General features: G+C 43.3%; 1 protein-coding gene and 1 long non-coding RNA gene across 3 annotated transcripts in view; one reads left to right on the plus strand and one right to left on the minus strand.

The window, feature by feature from the left end:
• The window catches only part of LOC115170034 (probable cation-transporting ATPase 13A3), a 37860-nt gene extending 20912 nt beyond the window's left edge, over window positions 1-16948 (plus strand). The window contains exons 16-33 of one of the 2 annotated variants that reach the window (XM_029726269.1): window positions 4106-4228; window positions 4335-4352; window positions 4496-4649; window positions 4822-4942; window positions 5148-5272; window positions 5596-5759; window positions 6029-6169; window positions 6515-6594; window positions 6815-6857; window positions 7468-7577; window positions 7938-8034; window positions 8190-8262; window positions 8475-8652; window positions 9156-9337; window positions 9702-9790; window positions 9924-10004; window positions 10320-10421; window positions 16750-16948. In XM_029726269.1, the coding sequence (XP_029582129.1) occupies window positions 4106-4228; window positions 4335-4352; window positions 4496-4649; window positions 4822-4942; window positions 5148-5272; window positions 5596-5759; window positions 6029-6169; window positions 6515-6594; window positions 6815-6857; window positions 7468-7577; window positions 7938-8034; window positions 8190-8262; window positions 8475-8652; window positions 9156-9337; window positions 9702-9790; window positions 9924-10004; window positions 10320-10421; window positions 16750-16929 (2061 nt within the window). In that variant the 3' untranslated portion in view covers window positions 16930-16948. The remainder of the gene's footprint in view (window positions 1-4105; window positions 4229-4334; window positions 4353-4495; window positions 4650-4821; window positions 4943-5147; window positions 5273-5595; window positions 5760-6028; window positions 6170-6514; window positions 6595-6814; window positions 6858-7467; window positions 7578-7937; window positions 8035-8189; window positions 8263-8474; window positions 8653-9155; window positions 9338-9701; window positions 9791-9923; window positions 10005-10319; window positions 10422-16749) is intronic. The other variant, XM_029726270.1, reaches the window with a different exon arrangement.
• Window positions 16949-17856: 908 nt separating this feature from the next.
• Window positions 17857-18289, minus strand: LOC115170035 (uncharacterized). The gene is made up of 2 exons (XR_003870964.1): window positions 18093-18289; window positions 17857-17986 (listed from the first exon to the last, which is right to left on the minus strand). It is a non-coding gene; the product is annotated as an uncharacterized LOC115170035 (long non-coding RNA).
• Window positions 18290-19311: the final 1022 nt, after the last annotated feature.

A 19311-nucleotide genomic window follows, 5' to 3' on the forward strand; every position in this document is an offset into this window, starting at 1 on the left:
GTGTATTTAATAATACAAAAAACATGGAACAAAACAAGAGTAGCATGAACATGAGAAACATGCCTAATACCGCCTGGGGAATGAACCAAAGGGAGTGACAGATATAGGGGAGGTTATCATAGAAGTGATGGAGTCCAGGTGAGTGGAGTCCAGAGGCGCAGGTGTGCGTAACGATGGTGGCAGGTGTGCGTAATAATAAGTAAACTGGTGACAACGAGCGCCAGAGGGGGAGCGGGAGTATACGTAGCATATCAAGAAGCTGATTAAACAGCATGATCTGTCACGTCCTGACCATAGAAAGCTGTTATTTTCTATGGTAGAGTAGGTCAGGGCGTGACAGGTTTTTTTTCTAGGTTAGATTTTCTGTGTTGGGTTGTTCTAGTTTTGTATTTCTATGTTGGGTTTTGTTTGGGATGATCTCCAATTAGAGGCAGCTGGTCATCGTTGTCTCAAATTGGAGGTCATGTTTAAGTTGGTGTTTGTCCCACCTGGGTTTGTGCGAGATTAATTTTGAGTAGTGTATGTTTCACCTCTGCGTCACGGTTTGTTGTTTTTGTCATTCAGTTTATTTATGTATTGCATAGTTTCACAGTATAAATAAAATGTGGAATGACACACAAGCTGCACTTTGGTCCGCTCCTCCTTTCGACAGCCGTGACAGAATCTCCCACCACCAAAGGACCAAGCAGCGTGGAATGGACCAGTGGACTTGGGAGGAGATGAGGAGGAGTATATCCAGGGCTTTGGAGGAATTAGGGGCAGGAGAAAAGCGCCTCCCATGTGAACAGGTGGAGGCAGCGAGAGCACGGCAACAAGGGAAGCACGAGAGGCAGCCCCCCAAATTTTTTTTGGGGGGGGCACACGGGAAAATTGGCAGTCAGGTTGAAGACCTGAGCCAACTCCTCGTGCTTACCGTGGGGAGCGAGTGACTGAGCAAGCACCGTGTTATGCGGTGATGCGCACTGTGTCGCCAGTGCGCATTCACAGCCCGGTGCGCTCTGTGCCTGCCCCACGTACCAGGCCTCCAATGAGTCTATCCAGCCTGGTACGCCCTGTGCCTGCTCCTCGCACTTGCCCTGAGGTGCGTGTCACCAGTCTGGCGCCACCTGTGCCAGCCCCACGCATCAGGCCTCCAGTGCGCCTGCCCAGTCCGGTGTGTCCTGTTCCTGCTCCTCGCACTCGCCCTGAGGTGTGTGTTACCAGTCTGGTGCCACCTGTGCCAGCCCCAGTATCAGGCCTCCTGTACACCTTCCCAGTCCAGAGCTTCCAGCGACAGTTCCCAGTCCAGAGCTTCCGGCGACATCCCCCAGTCCGGAGCCTCCAGCGACGTTCCCCAGTCCGGTGAGACCTGTTCCAGCTCCACGTAAAAAGCCTCCAGTGATGATCCAAGGCACGAAGCCTCCAGTGATGATCCAAGGCTTCCCAGTGATGATCCAAGGCACGTAGCCTCCAGTGATGATCCAAGGCACGAAGCCTCCAGTGATGATCCATGGCCCGGAGCCTCCAGTGATAATCCATGGCACGAAGCCTGTAGGGATGATCCATGGCACAAAGCCTCCAGTGATGATCCATGGCGCGGAGCCTGCAATGACGATCCATGGCATGGAGCCTGCAGAGACGGCCCACAGTCCGGAACCTCCAGCGACGTCCCTCAGTCCGGAACCTCCAGCGACTTCCCTCAGTCCGGAACCTCCAGCGGCGGTCTGCAGTCCAGAACCTCCGCGGTGATGATCCACGGTCCGGTGACACAAAAGCGGAGGGATCAGCGGGCGGAGCAGGGGTTACGCCCCGAACCGGAGCCGCCTCCTTTGCTGCAGGATCCACTGGATGAGAAGGTTCTGTGCACTGCACCAGAACCGCCATAGACATTTGTCCCCTCCCTACCCTCCCTTTTTTTGTTTTTTTAGGTGTATTCGGGGTCTGCACCTTTGGGGGGGGGGGGGGGGGGGGGTACTGTCACGTCCTGACCATAGAAAGCTGTTATTTTCTATGGTAGAGTAGATCAGGGCATGACAGGGGTTTTTTCTAGGTTGGATTTTCTATGTTGGGCTTTGTTTGGGATGATCTCCAATTAGAGGCAGCTGGTCATCGTTGTCTCTAATTGGAGGTCATATTTAAGTTGGTGTTTGTCCCACCTGGGTTTGTGAGAGATTAATTTTGAGTAGTGTATGTTTCACCTCTGCGTCACGGTTTATTGTTTTTGTCATTCAGTTTATGTATTGCATAGTTTCACAGTATAAATAAAATGTGGAACGACACACACGCTGCACTTCGGTCCGCTCCTCCTTACGACAACCGTGACATGATCATTACACAGGTGCACCTCGTGTTGGAGGCAACAAAAGGCCACTCTAAAATGTGCAGTTTTGTCACACAACGCCACTAATGTCTCAAGTTTTTAGGGAGCGTGCAATTGGCATGCTGACTGCAGGAATGTCCACCAGACCTCTTGCCAGATAATTTTATGTTAATTTCTCTACCATAAGCCGCCTCCAACGTCGTTTTAGAGAATTTGGCCATACGTCCAACCGGCCTCTCAACCCCAGACCACGTGTAACCACGCCAGCCCAGGACCTCCACATCCGGCTTCTTTACCTGCAACAGTCTGAGACCAGCCACCCGGACAGGTGATGAAACTGTGGGTTTGCATAATCAAAGAATTTCTGCACAAACTGTCAGAAACTGTCTCAGGGAAGCTTATCTGTGTGTTCGTCGTCCTCAACAGGGTCTTGACCTGACTGCGTCGTAACCAACTTCAGTGTGCAAATGCTCACTTTTGATGGCCACTGACACTCTGGAGAAGTGTGCTCTTCACAGATGAATCCCGCTTTCAACTGTACTGGGTAGATACCATGTATGGCATCGTGTGGGCGAGCGGTTTTCTGATGTCAACGATGTGAACAGAGCGCCCCATGGTGGCGGTGGGGTTATGGTATGGGCAGGCATAAGCTACGGACAATGAACACAATTGCATTTTATTGATGGCAATTTGAATGCACAGAGATACTGTGACGAGATCCTGAGGCCCAGTGTTGTACCTTTCATCCACCACCATCACCCCATGTTTCGGCATGGTAATACACTGCCCCATGTCGCAAGGATCTGTACACAATTCCTGGAAGGGAAAATGTCCCAGTTCTTCCATGGCCTGCATACTCACCAGACATGTCACCCCTTGAGTATGTTTGGGATGCTCTGGATCGACGTGTACGACAGCGGGATCCAGTTCCCACCAATATCCAGCAACTTTGCACAGCCATTGAAGAGGAGTGAGACAACATTCCACAGGCCACAATCAACAGCCTGATCAACTCTATGTGAAGGAGATGTGTCACTGCTGCATTAGGCAAATGGTGGTCACACCTGATACTGACTGGTTTTCTGATCCATGCCTCTACCTTTTTTTAAAGTATCTGTGACCAACAGATGCATATCTGAATTCCCAGTCATGTGAAATCCATAGATTTAGGCCCTAATGAATATATTTAAATTGACCGATTTTCTTTATATGAACTGTAACTCAGTAAAATTGTTGCATGTTGTGTTTTATATTAGCCAAGTCAATGGGATTCCAATGAAGAGTTGTGGAGAAAGAGTTGTAGAGGCCCCAAGACAATATTGGAATGATAATCTCTCCTACATTTGTTCAGTGTAGTTATGCTAACAATGCTACACGCTAACTGCATTTCTGTAATACTACTGTAGCAATGTGTTACACATACTGGTATTACACAGGAAATGGAAATGTTCCAACTTGTATATGTACTGTTGCTGACTGAAACATGCTCTGACACATTCTTCATATCTTTGTATGTCGTGACTACAACACAAAACATATTGACAGATAGTGGCAGCAGTGGGATTCTTTCTGTTAGAGCTATGGTAACAGAATAGCTGGAAGATGCTACATGCTAACACAAGCACAAAATCCCTACCACTGGTGCCAGACTGTTTCTACATTCAGCAATGTTACATCGTTGACTTGGCAAGATGGCAGACTGGCCCCCGGGTTACCCGTCTAAATCATGTTTAGCCTTTCAGAAGGGGCTGCCAGGTTTCAAATGGGTCACTAATGTTGTTTAACACCAATGTTTGTGATGTTCAGATTCTAGAGGAGCCAACAGAGGAAGAAACAGCCCTCCACAATCCAATAATGCCCACTGTGGTGCGGCCACCCAAACAGGTGCTCCCAGAGGTCAACCAGGAAGTCAATCTAGCACAGAACATGGTACAGTATCCATAGGATGCTCTCTCCTACCTCGCTACATCTCAATACCTGGTAGATATACCTTAACTATGTTCTTTAACCCTTCTTTTCTCCTTTGGGTTTTTAGGAGCTGTCTGAGCTGACGGTAAGTAGTGTGATGGCTTTTTCAAATGCATCTTTTTTTTCCTTCCTTGAATATTGATTTGTATGTGAATGGATTTGTTTATGAATGGGAAAAGTTGAACGGTTGAATGGATTTTGTTTGACCTTGTGCTGTCGGTCTCTCAGTTGTCCTATGAAATTGGGATCGTCCGCCAGTTTCCTTTCTCGTCAGCTCTACAGAGGATGAGTGTGGTGGTCCGGAAGCTGGGGGAGAAGCGCATGGATGCCTACCTCAAGGGGGCGCCAGAGGTTGTGGCCAGCCTCTGCACAGAGGACACAAGTTAGTTAGACCTTTATTCAGTCTTACCAGGCAGCAGTTTGCCAGAACATGTACTTCTATCCCTGTACCCCACCTGTATGTGCACGGTCAAGACAGGCTTACGCATTTACATGAACATGCTTGCAGGTTAATAGACTATAACCCAATGAATGATTATTTTCTCTTACTCTAGTACCAGAGAGCTTCACAGAGACCCTGGAGTCTTACACCAGGCAGGGGTTCAGAGTCATAGCCTTGGCCCATCGCCAGCTGGAGGCCAAACTCTCCTGGCACAAGGTCCAGAACCTCAACAGGTAGTACAATGTGCTTAATACAATGTGCTGAATAGAATCACAGGAGTGAGAACTGACTTATTTCTTGCTAGAAGATTCAAGACATTTGAATGTGTGAATTTTGTGAACTTCCCCTTTCACAAATAGTGTAACTTTTTTAATTGCTGGATTGTGTGGGCTAAATTCCTATTCTTTAATAAATGAATCTGTTTTCTATACCTGTCAGAGATCTCATAGAGACCAATATGGAGTTCCTTGGGCTCATAATCATGCAAAACAAGCTAAAGGAAGAGACTGCTGGGGTTTTAAAAGACCTGCGACGTGCAAACATCCGCACTGTGATGGTTACAGGTGAATAAGCCAATCGTATACGGTCTTCATCTACAATACAAAATGTTGTCAGTATTCTGGGAGATTGTTTAGGTTTGCCAGTGGCTTTTTGTACTGTAGCATGTACCAATCTTACCAATATTCAATACCATAGTCCCACCAGCACTTGACACTGAAGTAACCATCAGTACTGCAAAGCCATTTAAACTGCTATTATGTCATTTGGAATGACTAAGCTAACTACAACTAGCTGCCACACCTACACTGATAACAATGAAAATGTACATTTTACATTTTAGTAATTTAACCTGTTTTGCATCTTGTTGTCATCTCTCTGTCTGTAGGCGATAATATGCTAACCGCTATATCAGTAGCCAGAGACTGTGGAATGATAGCCCCTCATGAGAGGGTCATCATAGCAGACGCCACACCTCCCAAAGACATCCAGCCTGCTACGATCAATTGGCACTACACAGAGAACCACACCAGCAAAGACAATCGTGTTGAGGTGAGGGGGAAAAACTTAATTAAAAGACATGGATTGATATTAAACTATTCTATAAAGACAGGATATGAGTTTATTAAGCAAGTCTCACTTGGAAACAAGATCTTTATATTTAAAAAGTACTCCCTGGATGAATATCGCAGTATCTTTATATTCAGTATATTGTATGTCCTGTAGCCTAAGGACACAGTTTCTCTTTTCCTCATTAATGTTGTTGCAACTGATGATCCATCATGGCCGTTCATGTCCCCCTTTTCTCTAATGTTCCCCAGTCAGTGGAAATCAGCCTTGAGGATGTGGGCCATGTGGCTTATGGTGAGCAGCACAAGCAGCAGGAGCAGGGCTACCACTTTGCTATGAGTGGCAGGTCCTTTGCTGTCATCACTGAACACTTCCCTGACCTAGTCCAAAAGGTCAGTGCCAAACTCCATCACTCTGGACAATAGAAATGAAATGACTGTAGGATGACAGATACTAAATTGCTACATTCTAGTCTTCAGTGCCTCCCTTAACTGAGCTGGGTTTGTAATACCTAGATGGTAAACCCTTATGGACATCATGGATGTGTTTACACAGGCAGCCGAATTCAGATATTTTTCCATTCATTGGTCTTTTGACCAATCAGATCAGCTCTTTTGCCAATAAATGGGCAAAAGATCAGAATTGGGCTACATGTGTAAACGCAGCTTTAGTCACACTAATACAGCGTTATTTGATGCTAGTGTTATGCTCTGTCTGTCCACTGGGTGGTGCTGTAGCTGGCACTGCGTGCCACAATATTCGCCCGCATGGCTCCTGACCAGAAGACTCAGCTGGTAGAGGTCCTACAGAGTGTGGAGTGAGTCTCCTCTTCAGCACTAAGCCCTACGAGCACAAGACGTTCAAAATAGTTATTTTTTGGGATGAAAATACGTCCTTTTGGAATCACGTTGAAAATACATCTTTTCAACGTCTTGTGCTTACTGGGAAACTACATTATGCTAAATTTCTGTCATCCAGCGAAGTAATATGTTGACTACTTTGCTTTAATTTCCGCCTCTTTTTTGCATTCTTTGCAGCTATACTGTAGGGATGTGTGGTGATGGTGCCAATGACTGTGGCGTAAGTATGGGGTTGTCATTTTTATGTGTACTACTGTTCTGAAGAGGTGTACTGAGTGTTTTTCATCTCATAATATAAAAGCATGTTTTACTGCAATTAATGTGGTCCTTTGTAGTTCAGTTGATAGAGCATGGAGCTTGCAACACCAGGAAAGTGGGTTCAATTCCCGGGACCATCCTTACGTAAAATGTATGCACACATGACTGTAAGTTGTTTTGGATAGGAGCAGCTGCTAAATGGCATATATTACTGTAAAGAATGCTTGAATGGGGCAGATTAGTGTTGCTATGATCAGGGCCACTGTTCAGACTATAGGATCAGCTGTTTTCAAACTGTACACAGTTCAAGCAGTATGACATTGGTCAGTAGATTTCATAAGGGGACAGTATTCTCATGACGCCACTATTAGGAACAGACGTCTCTTTCCTGTAATGCCGCCCTCTTAAAACTCTGCTATAAAATGTATTTTACCAGACAGGCTATTCATGCTATCCTGTATGGCTCTGTACCTTTCACCTGGCCTCCACGGGAATTAAACCCACAACCAATGTTCCAAGCAATTATTTGGAGCCGATTGAGTGACCTCCCCTCCTCCCTTTGCTATCTCCAGGCCCTAAAGAGAGCTCACAGTGGGATTTCTCTGTCAGAGCTGGAGGCCTCAGTCGCCTCCCCCTTCACCTCCTCCATCGCCAACATCTCCTGTGTGCCCAACCTCATTAGGTACTGTAGCATCAATCAGATGTTTTTTTATAAAGCCCTTTTTACGTCATCCGTTGTCACAGTGCTTTACAGTTACCTAAAGCCCCAAAGAGCAAGCAATGCAAAGGCAAAAGCACAGTGGCCAGGGACAACTCCCTTGAAGGCAGGAATCTTGGAATAAACCTATAGAGGAACTAGCATCCCTTTTCATCAACAATGTCAAATGTCTCTTTATTTGACAGTTGTTATAAATTACTTGGCACAAGTACCAGTGAAATATCTGTCTGTGGAATAAAATGTATCTGTTGAAGTATCTGAAGTGCTGTATCAAAGTAGTCTCAGAGTTGCCAGGCTGAATGATGGCCTGTTGTTTCTCCACAGAGAGGGGCGAGCTGCTCTCATCACCTCCTTCTGTGTGTTCAAGTTCATGGCCCTGTACAGCATCATCCAGTACCTCAGTGTCACGCTCCTCTACTCTGTGAGTACTAGTCCCAGATCAGTTTAGCTACTAAGCTCAACTGACAAACATGATAACAGCTGGTTTGAGATAAGTGTAGCTGCTATGATCAACTGACGAATATGGTAATGACTGGTTTGAGATCAGTTTTAAGGGGTTGTGTCTCCATGTTGTAGATCCTCAGCAACCTGGGAGACTTCCAGTTCCTCTTCATTGACGTTGCTATCATTCTGATCATTGCCTTCACAAGTGAGTAATAGAAACCTGTCTCCAGAATGCTTTAACCGGCATTACTTGAGTTGAGTATCCAAGCAGACATTGATAGTTTCTTTATGGGGACTCAAATATTCACATCCTAATTGCTGTATCAGTGCTGTATCACTGAAATGAATGACTAAAATTGATTGAAAAAAATGTACTGCCATTTTATTGATTTCCTATTGTTCATTATTTATTGTAAGTGAGTCTGAACCCGGCGTGGAAGGTTCTGGTGGCACGGCGCCCCCCGTCCAGTCTAATCTCAGGCCCTCTGCTGTTCTCCGTGCTGACCCAGATCCTCACCTGTCTGGCCTTCCAGGTCCTGGCCTTCCTCTGGGTCCGGGGCCAGAACTGGTACGAGAAATGGACGCCCCTCTCAGAGTGAGTACTGCACTGCCTGGGCTGTGGGGGAAGGAATCTGGGACACCTATTTGGCTATTTATGACCCCAAAAGTTATCTGATGGTCCAAAAGGTAATCTGGACCATATATATGATCCAAAATATTATCTGATGGTCCAACAAAATGATCAGGGATACCCCTATTGATTATCCAAAATATTTATCTGATTGTCCAAAAAGTGATCTGAGTCACTTACTGTATATGGAAGGTCCAAAAAAGAATTCTAGGACACGACCTCAGATGGTTCAACAACCCAATCCAGAAGTCCAAGAAGGTTATCTGGGGGTCTAAGGGATTGATAAGGGGTACACCACCAGTCCACCTAGGAAGTCCATCCAAAGGTCAATAGACCCTTAAACATTTGCTCTGGACGACAGTTGCGATCTTGGAATATCTTGGAAACAATCTGAGGTACAATAGCTGGGCCATGTAATTATGTCCAAGAAAGTTATCTTCATGCTAACCCAAGTTTCTCTTCAACAGTGCCTGTAATGTTTCCAGTGCCAATCTCACCCATGGTCCCAACATAACGTCACATGTCGACCACAAGAACATCAAAAACTATGAGAACACTACACTCTTCTACGTCTCCTCCTTCCAATACCTGGCAGTGGCCATCATCTTCTCCAAGGGAAAACCTTTCAGACAGCCAAGCTATAAAAACTGTAAGCTCCACTTGTGTATTGTCAACTGTGTTTGAATCCACAGCAACAGCAGATTTAAGATGCTAATGTTATTGTTTGACATAGAGCTAACATTTGCTATGAAGCTATGGCTTACTGTATTGATTTGTCAATCTGGGCTTTAATTCCAGTCATTTCAGAAAGTTAACCAAATTCTATTTTCATTTCCAAATGTTCCTCATTGAAAAGCATTGAAGAGAATTGGAATTGGAATTTCAGTGTACTTCCAGAATTTACTGGAATTTAAATGGAATTGACCCAGACTCTGATTAAATTAAATTGTCCATATGAGCAGCAAAATGGCCTAGTTACTTGTGACCTAATTTTGTTTGAACCAATGTCATAGGGCCGTTCATGCTATCCTGTATGGCTCTGTACATATTCCTCTTCATGATCATGCTGTATCCTGTTCCTGCCATCGACAATTTCCTGGAGGTGAGTGAGACAAAATGTCCGACCCAAAATGGCTGCCATTGCCTGGCATGATGTGGTGTAGTGTATACTTTGCCTTGTGACGCTTTTGTCTTGAGACTAGCTAACCCCATCCCATTACGCTCTTTCCCCGTAGATTGTGTGTGTTCCCCATGAATGGCGCGTAACAGTGGTCATCATTGTCCTAGTGAACGCTGCTGTGTCTTTCCTATTGGAGGTACAGTATGCTATAGGGAACTTCATGTGTATTCACCCTACAATCTGTCTCTACAGGATTCAGCTTGTTGAGAATCTTGCATGTAGACATTTGTGATTATTAAATGACACCAATCCAATCAATTGATACAATCCCTCAATAATCAAATATAACAACCACATTGAATCAATATTTCTTAAATAATGTGTGTTTTTATTTTTGACTGTTGTTCTGAGTGACATCCTTGTCTTTGATCGTAACCTGATCATCACCCCCTAAGTATGGACGATCAGCAGCCATTTTCTTTTCACTCCTGCCCAATGAAATCTTCCTTAGACTTTGGTCCTTGACATCATCTTATGGAAGCTGGTGTTCAGTCGAGACAAGCAGGGGGGCAGCGATGGCATGGCCGTCACCTCCGCTACTCTCACACCTCAGGTTGGGAATGTTTAGGCTTTGCGTATTTATTTTGTTCTCTTTCGCTTTGTAGATCTAGTAGTTGTTCCTCCCTTTCCCCCCCCACTAAGACCCATAGTAGTTGTCCCTCCCTTTACCCCCCCCCCCCCCCCCCCCCCCCCCTATGACCCATAGTAGTTGTCCTTCCCTACCCCCCATGCATGCACAACGTTGATACATTGATCCTTGCTCTGGCTTCTGAGGGGCTTGATATTCAATTCATTTGTTTTGTCTTTTTTATGATTGAATAAGCTGAGAAATAAGTGACATTTAAATTACTAAGAATGATAGATATGGAACCATTCAGTTCGAGAACCATTATTTTATGGGCCGTAATAGACATGACCAATATTTTAAAAACTGCTTTGCAGAAATATCTGCAAATCTTCTCAAGCATGCCTTGAGTTTAAGTGGCAGATAATTTTGGAAATAAAATATAATCTTAATATCAGGTATGAAAGATATTGATATTGATACCGATATCGTGTTTTTAGCAATTATTGTCCTACACAGATATTTAGTCTAATATACAGTGCATTCGGAAAGTATTCAGACACCTTGACTTTTTCCACATTTTGTTACGTTACAGCCTTATTCTAAAATGGATTAAATAAAACATTTTCCTCATCAATTTACACACAATACACCATAATGACAAAATCGAAAACAGGCTTGTAGAAATGTCTGTTAATTTATAAAAAAACTAAACGGCAATACCTTATTTACATAATCAAATCAAATGTATTTATATAGCCCTTCTTACATCAGCTGATATCTCAAAGTGCTGTACAGAAACCCAGCCTAAAACCCCAAACAGCAAGCAATGCAGGTATAGCAGCACGGTGGCTAGGAAAAACTCCCTAGAAAGGCCAAAACCTAGAGAGGAACCAGGCTATGAGGGGTGGCCAGTCCTCTTCTGGCTGTGCCGGGTGGAGATTATAACAGAACATGGCCAAGATGTTCAAATGTTCATAAATGACCAGCATGGTCAAATAATAATAATCACAGTAGTTGTCGAGGGTGCAACAAGTCAGCACCTCAAGAGTAAGTGTCAGTTGGCTTTTCATAGCCGATCATTGATGATATCTCTACCGCTCCTGCTGTCTCTAGAGAGTTGAAAACAACAGGTCTGGGACAGATGGCACGTCCGGTGAACATGTCAGGGTTCCATAGCCGCAGGCAGATCAGTTGAAACTGGAGCAGCAGCACGGCCAGGTGGACTGGGGACAGCAAGGAGTCATCATGCCAGGTAGTCCTGAGGCATGGTCCTAGGGCTCAGGTCCTCCGAGAGAGAAAAAGAAAGAGAGAATTAGAGAGGGCATACTTAAATTCACACAGGACACCGGAAAAGACAGGAGAAATACTCCAGATATAACAGACTGACCCTAGCCCCCCGACACATAAACTACTGCAGCATAAATACTGGAGGCTGAGACAGGAGGGGTCAGGAGACATTATTCAGACCCTTTGCTGTGAGACTTGAAATTGAGCTCCGGTGCCTCCTGTTTCCATTGATCATCCTTGAGATGTTTACCTGTGGTAAATTCAATTGATTGGACATGATTTGGAAAGGTACACACCTGTCTATATAAGGTCCAACAGTTGACAGTGCATGTCAGAGCAAAAACCAAGCAGTGAGGTTGAAGTAATTGTCCGTATAGCTCCGAGACAGGATTGTGGCAAGGCACAGATCTGGAGAAAGGTAGCAAAACATTTCTGCAGCATTGAAGGTCCCCAAGAACACAGTGGCCTCCATCATTCTTAAATGGAAGAAGTTTGGAACCACCAAGACTCTTCCTAGAGCTGGCCGCCCGGCCAAACTGAGCAATCGGGGGAGAAGGGCCTTGGTCAGGGAGATAACCAAGAACCCGATGGTCACTCTGACAGAGCTCCAGTGTTCCTCCGTGGAGATGGGAGAACCTTCCAGAAAGTCAACCATCTCTGCCGCACTCCAACAATTAGGCCTTTATGGTAGAGTGGCCAGACGGAAGCCACTCCTCAGTAAAAGTCACATGACAGCCCACTTGGAGTTTGCCAAAAGGCACCTAAAGAGTCTCAGACCACGAGAAACAAGAATCTCTGGTCTGATGAAACCAAGATTGAACTCTTTGGCCTGAATGCCAAGAGTCACGGTGGAGGAAACCTGGCACCATCCCTACGGTGAAGCGTGGTGGTGGTAGCATCATGCTGTGGGGATGTTATTCAGCGGCAGAGACTGTGAGACTAGTCAGGATCAAGAGAAAGATGAATGGAGCAAAGTACAGAGAGATCCCTGATGAAAACCTGCTCAGGACCCCAGACTGGGGCAAAGGTTCACCTTCCAACAAGACAACAATCCTAAGCACACAGCCAAGGCAACGCAGAAGTGGCTTTGTGACAAGTCTCTGAATGTCCCAGCCAGAGCCCGGACTTGAACCCGATTGAACATCTCTGGAGAGACCTGAAAATAGCTGTGCAGCACCACTCCCCATCCAACCTGACAGAGCTTTTTATTTATTTAGTCAGTTAAGAACAAATTCTTATTTACAATGACGGCCTAGGAACAGTGGGCTTAACTGCCCTGTTCAAGGGCAGCTCGGGGATTTGATCTAGTAACCTTTCGGTTACTGACCCAACGCTCTAACCACTAGGCTACCTGCCACCCCAGCTTGAGAGGATCTGCAGAGAAGAATGGGAGAAACGCCCTAAATACAGGTGTGACAAGCTTATAGCATCATACCCAAAAACACTCAAGGCTGTAATCGCTGCCAAAGGTGCTTCAACAAAGTACTGAGTAAAGGGTCTGAATACTTATGTAAATGTGATTTTTCATTTTTTTTATAAATCTTCTAAAAATCTGTTTTTGCTTTGTCATTATGGGGTATTGTGTGTAGATTGATGAGGGGGGAAAACAATTTAATCAATTTTAGAATAAGGCTGTAACGTAACAAAATGTGGAAAAGGTCAGGGTCTGAATACTTACCGAATGCTCTGTATCATGCATTATTACTAGAAATAAAAATACTTTCTGTAGCATTTGAAAAGCAACCACTGGCATACCTAACACCACAGCAAGGTAACCCCCCCCCCCCCCCCCCCCCCGAACCCTGGAGGTCTCCAATCCCCCTCCCCAGAAAGCATATGAACAGGTCATAAGCCATAGCAAAAATGTTGAGAATTACAGGACATTTGCTGTAAAAATGCAAAATTCTCTCAGCCTCATTGCAAAATGTGTAGAATAGCATGCTATTAACTATACAACTGCGCATTTTTGTCTCTGCCCCATGCCAATATGTGTAGAACTGCTGGAAATTAGCCTTGAAGCAGCAACATTTTCTCTTAGCCTCATTGCAAAATGTGTAAAATAACATGAGATTAGCAACATGTGTAGAATTGTACGCCACTAAAGGCAACTTTGGTCTATGCTGATACTGGGTGATTCCTCACGAAACTATGGAAAAAAATACCATGATTTGGGGGATTTTTACTAAATGTAATACATAGAAGGTTCCTTTTGGAGAAAGGATTGTTGATATATATTTAACCTTTGTATCTTAAAACCTCTTACATCTAGATGTTCCGCTAGCGGAACGCCTCGCCAATATCCAATGATAGAGCGTGGCGCGAATTACAAACACCTCAAAAATCCAAAAACTTAAATTTTTCAAACATATGACTATTTTACACCATTTTAAAGACAAAACTCTCCTTTATCTAACCACATTGTCCGATTTCAAAAAGGCTTTACAACGAAAACAAAACATTAGATTATGTCAGGAGAGTACCCAGCCAGAAATAATCACACACCCATTTTTCAAGCTAGCATATAATGTCACAAAAACCAAAACCACAGCTAAATGCAGCACTAACCTTTGATGATCTTCATCAGATGACACTCCTAGGACATTGTTATACAATACATGCATGTTTTGTTCAATCAAGTTCATATTTATATCAAAAAACAGCTTTTTACATTAGCATGTGACGTTCAGAACTAGCATACCCACCGAAAACTTCCAGTGAATTTACTAAATTACTCATGATAAACGTTCACAAAAAACAAAACAATTATTTTAAGAATTATAGATACAGAACTCCTTTATGCAATCGCGGTGTCCGATTTTAAAATAGCTTTTCGGTGAAAGCACATTTTGCAATATTCTGAGTAGATAGCCCGGCCATCATGGCTAGCTATTTTGACACCCACCAAGTTTGGCACTCACCAAACTCAGATTTACTATAAGAAAAATGGTATTACCTTTGCTGTTCTTCATCAGAATGCACTCCCAGGACTTCTACTTCAACACCCAATGTTGTTTTGGTTCCAAATAATCCATAGTTATATCCAAATAGCTGCGTTTTGTTCTTGCGTTCAAGACACTATCCGAAGGGTGACGCGCCGGCGCGTATCGTGACAAAAAATTTCAAAATATTCCATTACCGTACTTCGAAGCATGTCAAACGCTGTTTAAAATCCATTTTTATGCGATTTTTCTCGTAAAATAGCGATAATATTCCGACCGGGAGACCTTGTTTTCGTTCAAACACTGAAAATAGAAAATGGAGTCTTCACATGCACGCCCGCACCCATGTCATTGTTCTCAGAACGACCACTTTCCAAAACCCCTACTGTTTTTCGCCCAGGGACTGCAGAGTCATCATTCCCCATTCTGGCGCCTTCTGAGAGCCTAAGGGAGCCTTAGAAAATGTCACGTTACAGCAGAGATCCTCTATTTTCGATAAAGAGGCTATAGAAGGACAAGAAATGGTCAGACAGGGCACTTCCTGTATGGAATCTTCTCAGGTTTTGGCCTGCCATATGAGTTCTGTTATACTCACAGACACCATTCAAACAGTTTTAGAAACTTTAGGGTGTTTTCTATCCAAATCAAATAATTATATGCATATTCTAGTTTCTGGGCAGGAGTAATAACCAGATTAAATCGGGTACGTTTTTTATCCGGCCGTGAAAATACTGCCCCCATCCTAAACAGGTTAAAGCGTAATTGAGCTGCAGCAGAGCAGTTACATTCTATTTCGGCCTTTCTGTTCAACAGCTGCGCCATACTGCCATCTATCTGCCGTCCAGGGAACAATATATATATTCAATAAACTAAGGAGTACCACTGCTCTCTGTTATGGCCCATTTTATACAGAGAAATTGGCATAGTAGGCGATCTAACCAATCACAGCCGTCCTTTTACTTGCATCATTGCACATCCTGCAAATCACCAGCAGAGGGCGACCATTTAGAATCCATTTTCACATTCACTCTGTTGGTAACGCTAACAAATTGGATCATAACACTAAAAGTAGATCGAACCACCCAGTTTATATTTTTTAAATATTAAAGCTGATATTTTTTTATATTCATGAATGTATGTAATGAATTGTTATTAAAAACAAAATACTACTCATATTACATAGCAAGTGGTAAAGCTTCATATGACACCCATTTTTTGCTTTGTAGCCCCTACAGATCAAACATTATGGACTTCAATTAATTATTTCTCAATCATGCTTTAAGATACAAATGTCAAATAGACAGTGGGGTTTGAAAATATTGACACTCTTGATAAAGATGAACAATAATGACTATAAAATAAGTAATTCAAACCTCTCACAATTCTCAATAACGGGAGGTTAGTGTGTCTTGGGGGTATGATCTTTGACCCTCTAACTTTCTCACTGATCATTATTCACAATTGATTCAGATGTAATCATGGTAGCATCCACATTAATGTAGAAGTGTTTAGAAACATATTCTTGTATTGTCATTTTGACTCCAAAATGACACAATATGTTATTTACCATTCATTTCTATTGGGCACAAAATAATCTGCAACACTACCAAAACGAACTGCAAATGCATCCTACACATTTGTAGAGTCACAAGCTTGATGTAGTCATTGCATGCTAGGAATATGGGACCAAATACTTAACTTTTGACTACTTTATTTATTAGAATCTTTAGGGGTGTTAATAATTTTTACCCCTACCTTTGTGGAGAAAAAAAATTATTACTACTTAAAAAAAATATTTCTCTGAGTAATTGTTTAATTTCCCAATTTTTTTGGAACATACATTATAGCTCAGTATTTGAATAATTTATTTCATACAGTCATTATTGCTCATCTTTATCAAGGGTGTCAATAATTTCACACCCCTCTGTGTCAAATCCTTCCTCCAAAGGACCTTTCTATGTAGTCAATTTCGTGAAAATCCCCCAAACCAAGTCTTTCCCCCCCCCTTTTTTTCTCGTTTGGTGAGGAATCACCCTACTGTGGTCTATGCTGTTTTCTTGTTTGATTTGTGTATGTACTATTTCTAGTCTGCTAATGAGCGTTGGTGCACGGCGTTCCTCTCCTGGCTGTTCTGTCAGAAGGGGAAGACCCCCAGAGTGCGCTACATGCAAGTCGCCCAGGAGCTGCAGGAGGACCCCGACTGGCCCCCCAAACCTGCTACCGTCACCTACACCACCAGCACCCCCCACCACACTGTCAGCATGTGACACATGATCACAAAAAAAAGTTTTATTTAACGAGGCAAGTCAGTTAATAACAAATTCTTATTTACAATGACGGCCTAACCCGGCCAAACCCTCCCCTAACCCGGACGACGCTGGGCCAATTGTGCGCCGCCCTATGGTACTCCTGATCATGGCCAGTTGTGATACAGCCCGGGATCGAACCAGGGTCTCTAGTGATGCCACTAGCACTGCGATGCAGTGTCTTAGACCGCTGTGCCACTCGGGAGGCATACAGTACCCAGTCTCGAACCTTCCATTCCCTGGACCATTGACAGGTTTATAACCAGTATCAAGTATAGAACCTTCCTTTGCCTGGACCAGTAGGGCTGTGATGATACCAGTATCGCAATATTTTTTCCATGGCAAAAATGAAAACATGAAGCAGACCAAACTCTTAGGTATTTTAAAAACCTGCTGTAAGTAAAATATTGTGTGCAATAGGCAGATTGGTTGTTGAGTAACTATGGGGAAAAACAGACAGGTTGGCTTAGATTGTTGACAACATGTCAACTATATTTATTCTCCAATGTTTATTGAAAACCAAAATCCATTTGCACAATGAGCACTTCTCTCAAATACATCGTAACAGTTGTTAGCTAGCTAGCGAATTTGAGCCATATTAGCATTGACATGAAATCAGTCAAAACACCTCAAAACAAGACATGGTATCAAGAAGATGAAACTACCTGAAATGAGTCACTTGCGATTCCCCACATGGCAGTTTCTTGTCATTGTTGGTATCTATCTGGCCATCCAGAATCACAACAACTCAGACTTCTGCCCCATTTGAAGAGTGCGCATCGTTTTCGTGACATTGTCAGCTTACCCATCTATAGCTAGGAAAATAAATAATTGTGACTCCAACATATGGGCTGTTTTCCTAAAGAAGTTAAATCTGCTTCGTTTTTCTTTTCCAAGATAATAACAAGTATCGCAATACTGATATCGTCCCGGCTCTAGTTTATAACCAATATCGAGTCTAGAACCTTCCATTGCCTGGACAACTGACCTGGTTTATAACCAATATCGAGTCTAGAACCTTCCATTGCCTGGACAACTGACCTGGTTTATAACCCATATCGAGTCTAGAACCTTCCATTGCCTGGACAACTGACCTGGTTTATAACCAATATCGAGTCTAGAACCTTCCATTGCCTGGACAACTAGCCCCATATCCAGGACTAAACAAAAATAATCATGTGAAATCACATCATGAGCTTGCAATCAGACTGTGATCCTGTCAACTTCTTGACCATAACTAGACCATAACTGCTCCATCCTTACCCATAACCCCCAAAGCACACATAGAACCCCAGCAATGCGACTACTGACAGGCTGCCCCATACTGGGTACTTATAACCCTCTTTTTGCTATTAGTTGAGCCTTGGTGTAGAGGCCCAAAGATGATGTCTTTCCAATACAGGGCTTGCCTTGCACTCACCACTGGTTGATTTTTCATCTTCACAAAGACTAAGAACTATGGAATCGTCCACTAACACTTTCTCACCTGCCTTGATTGCTGCTCCAACGAAATGTCAAGAGTTAAAGAGAACATGTGTGAACAGGACCGTACTGAGGGAAATGGAGGGATTTTTTTTTTTTTATCAACACACCCAGATTATGCATTTTGAAAGCACTGTGTGTCTGTTTTAAGCGTGAGTGGTACTACTGTATTTGCCAAGATTGAATAACATTCCAATGTACCAATAATATATTGCTGTGTTTCTCTGAGAATTTGCTACGCTTTATGAATGTAATTCTTCCTGTGGAAGTATGTGAGTGTCCGTGACCCTTGTAAAACCTGAACACTTGAGTTCATCTGGTGCCTGTGTGTTTGTGCGTGTGTATGCAGGGTTTTTCGGCATAGAAAAGTCTTAGGCAGGACTTAATACAAAATTATTGGGATGGGAAAACATTTTCAGTGTAAACTTAAATGACTTAAACCAGATATATATATATATATATATATATATATATATATATATATATATATATATATATATATATATATATATATATAAAAAATATGATGATCTTTGAGAACTAACAATCACCCAAATAAAATCTAGCCCGTTAGGGAGAATCAAAAATTCGAAAAATTATTCATTCAGTATTTTTGTCATGGCATGGGGCCCCCATTGATTTAGTTATGTTTGAGTCACTCCGATAGCATAACAACGCATAAGCCATGGCAAAATGTGTAGATTTGCTGAAAATTATTTTTCTCTCACATCATGACAAATGTGTAGAATTGCAGGACATTTTTTTCTGCGGACCAAGAGGGCCTCTAAAATTTTCAGTCGGCAACCGCACTATTCACCACACCCCCATCACAGCCACCACCTAACCCCAATTTTGATCCAG

This window comes from Salmo trutta, chromosome 31 (genome assembly GCF_901001165.1).
Source record: "Salmo trutta chromosome 31, fSalTru1.1, whole genome shotgun sequence".
Taxonomy (NCBI): Eukaryota; Metazoa; Chordata; class Actinopteri; order Salmoniformes; family Salmonidae; genus Salmo; species Salmo trutta.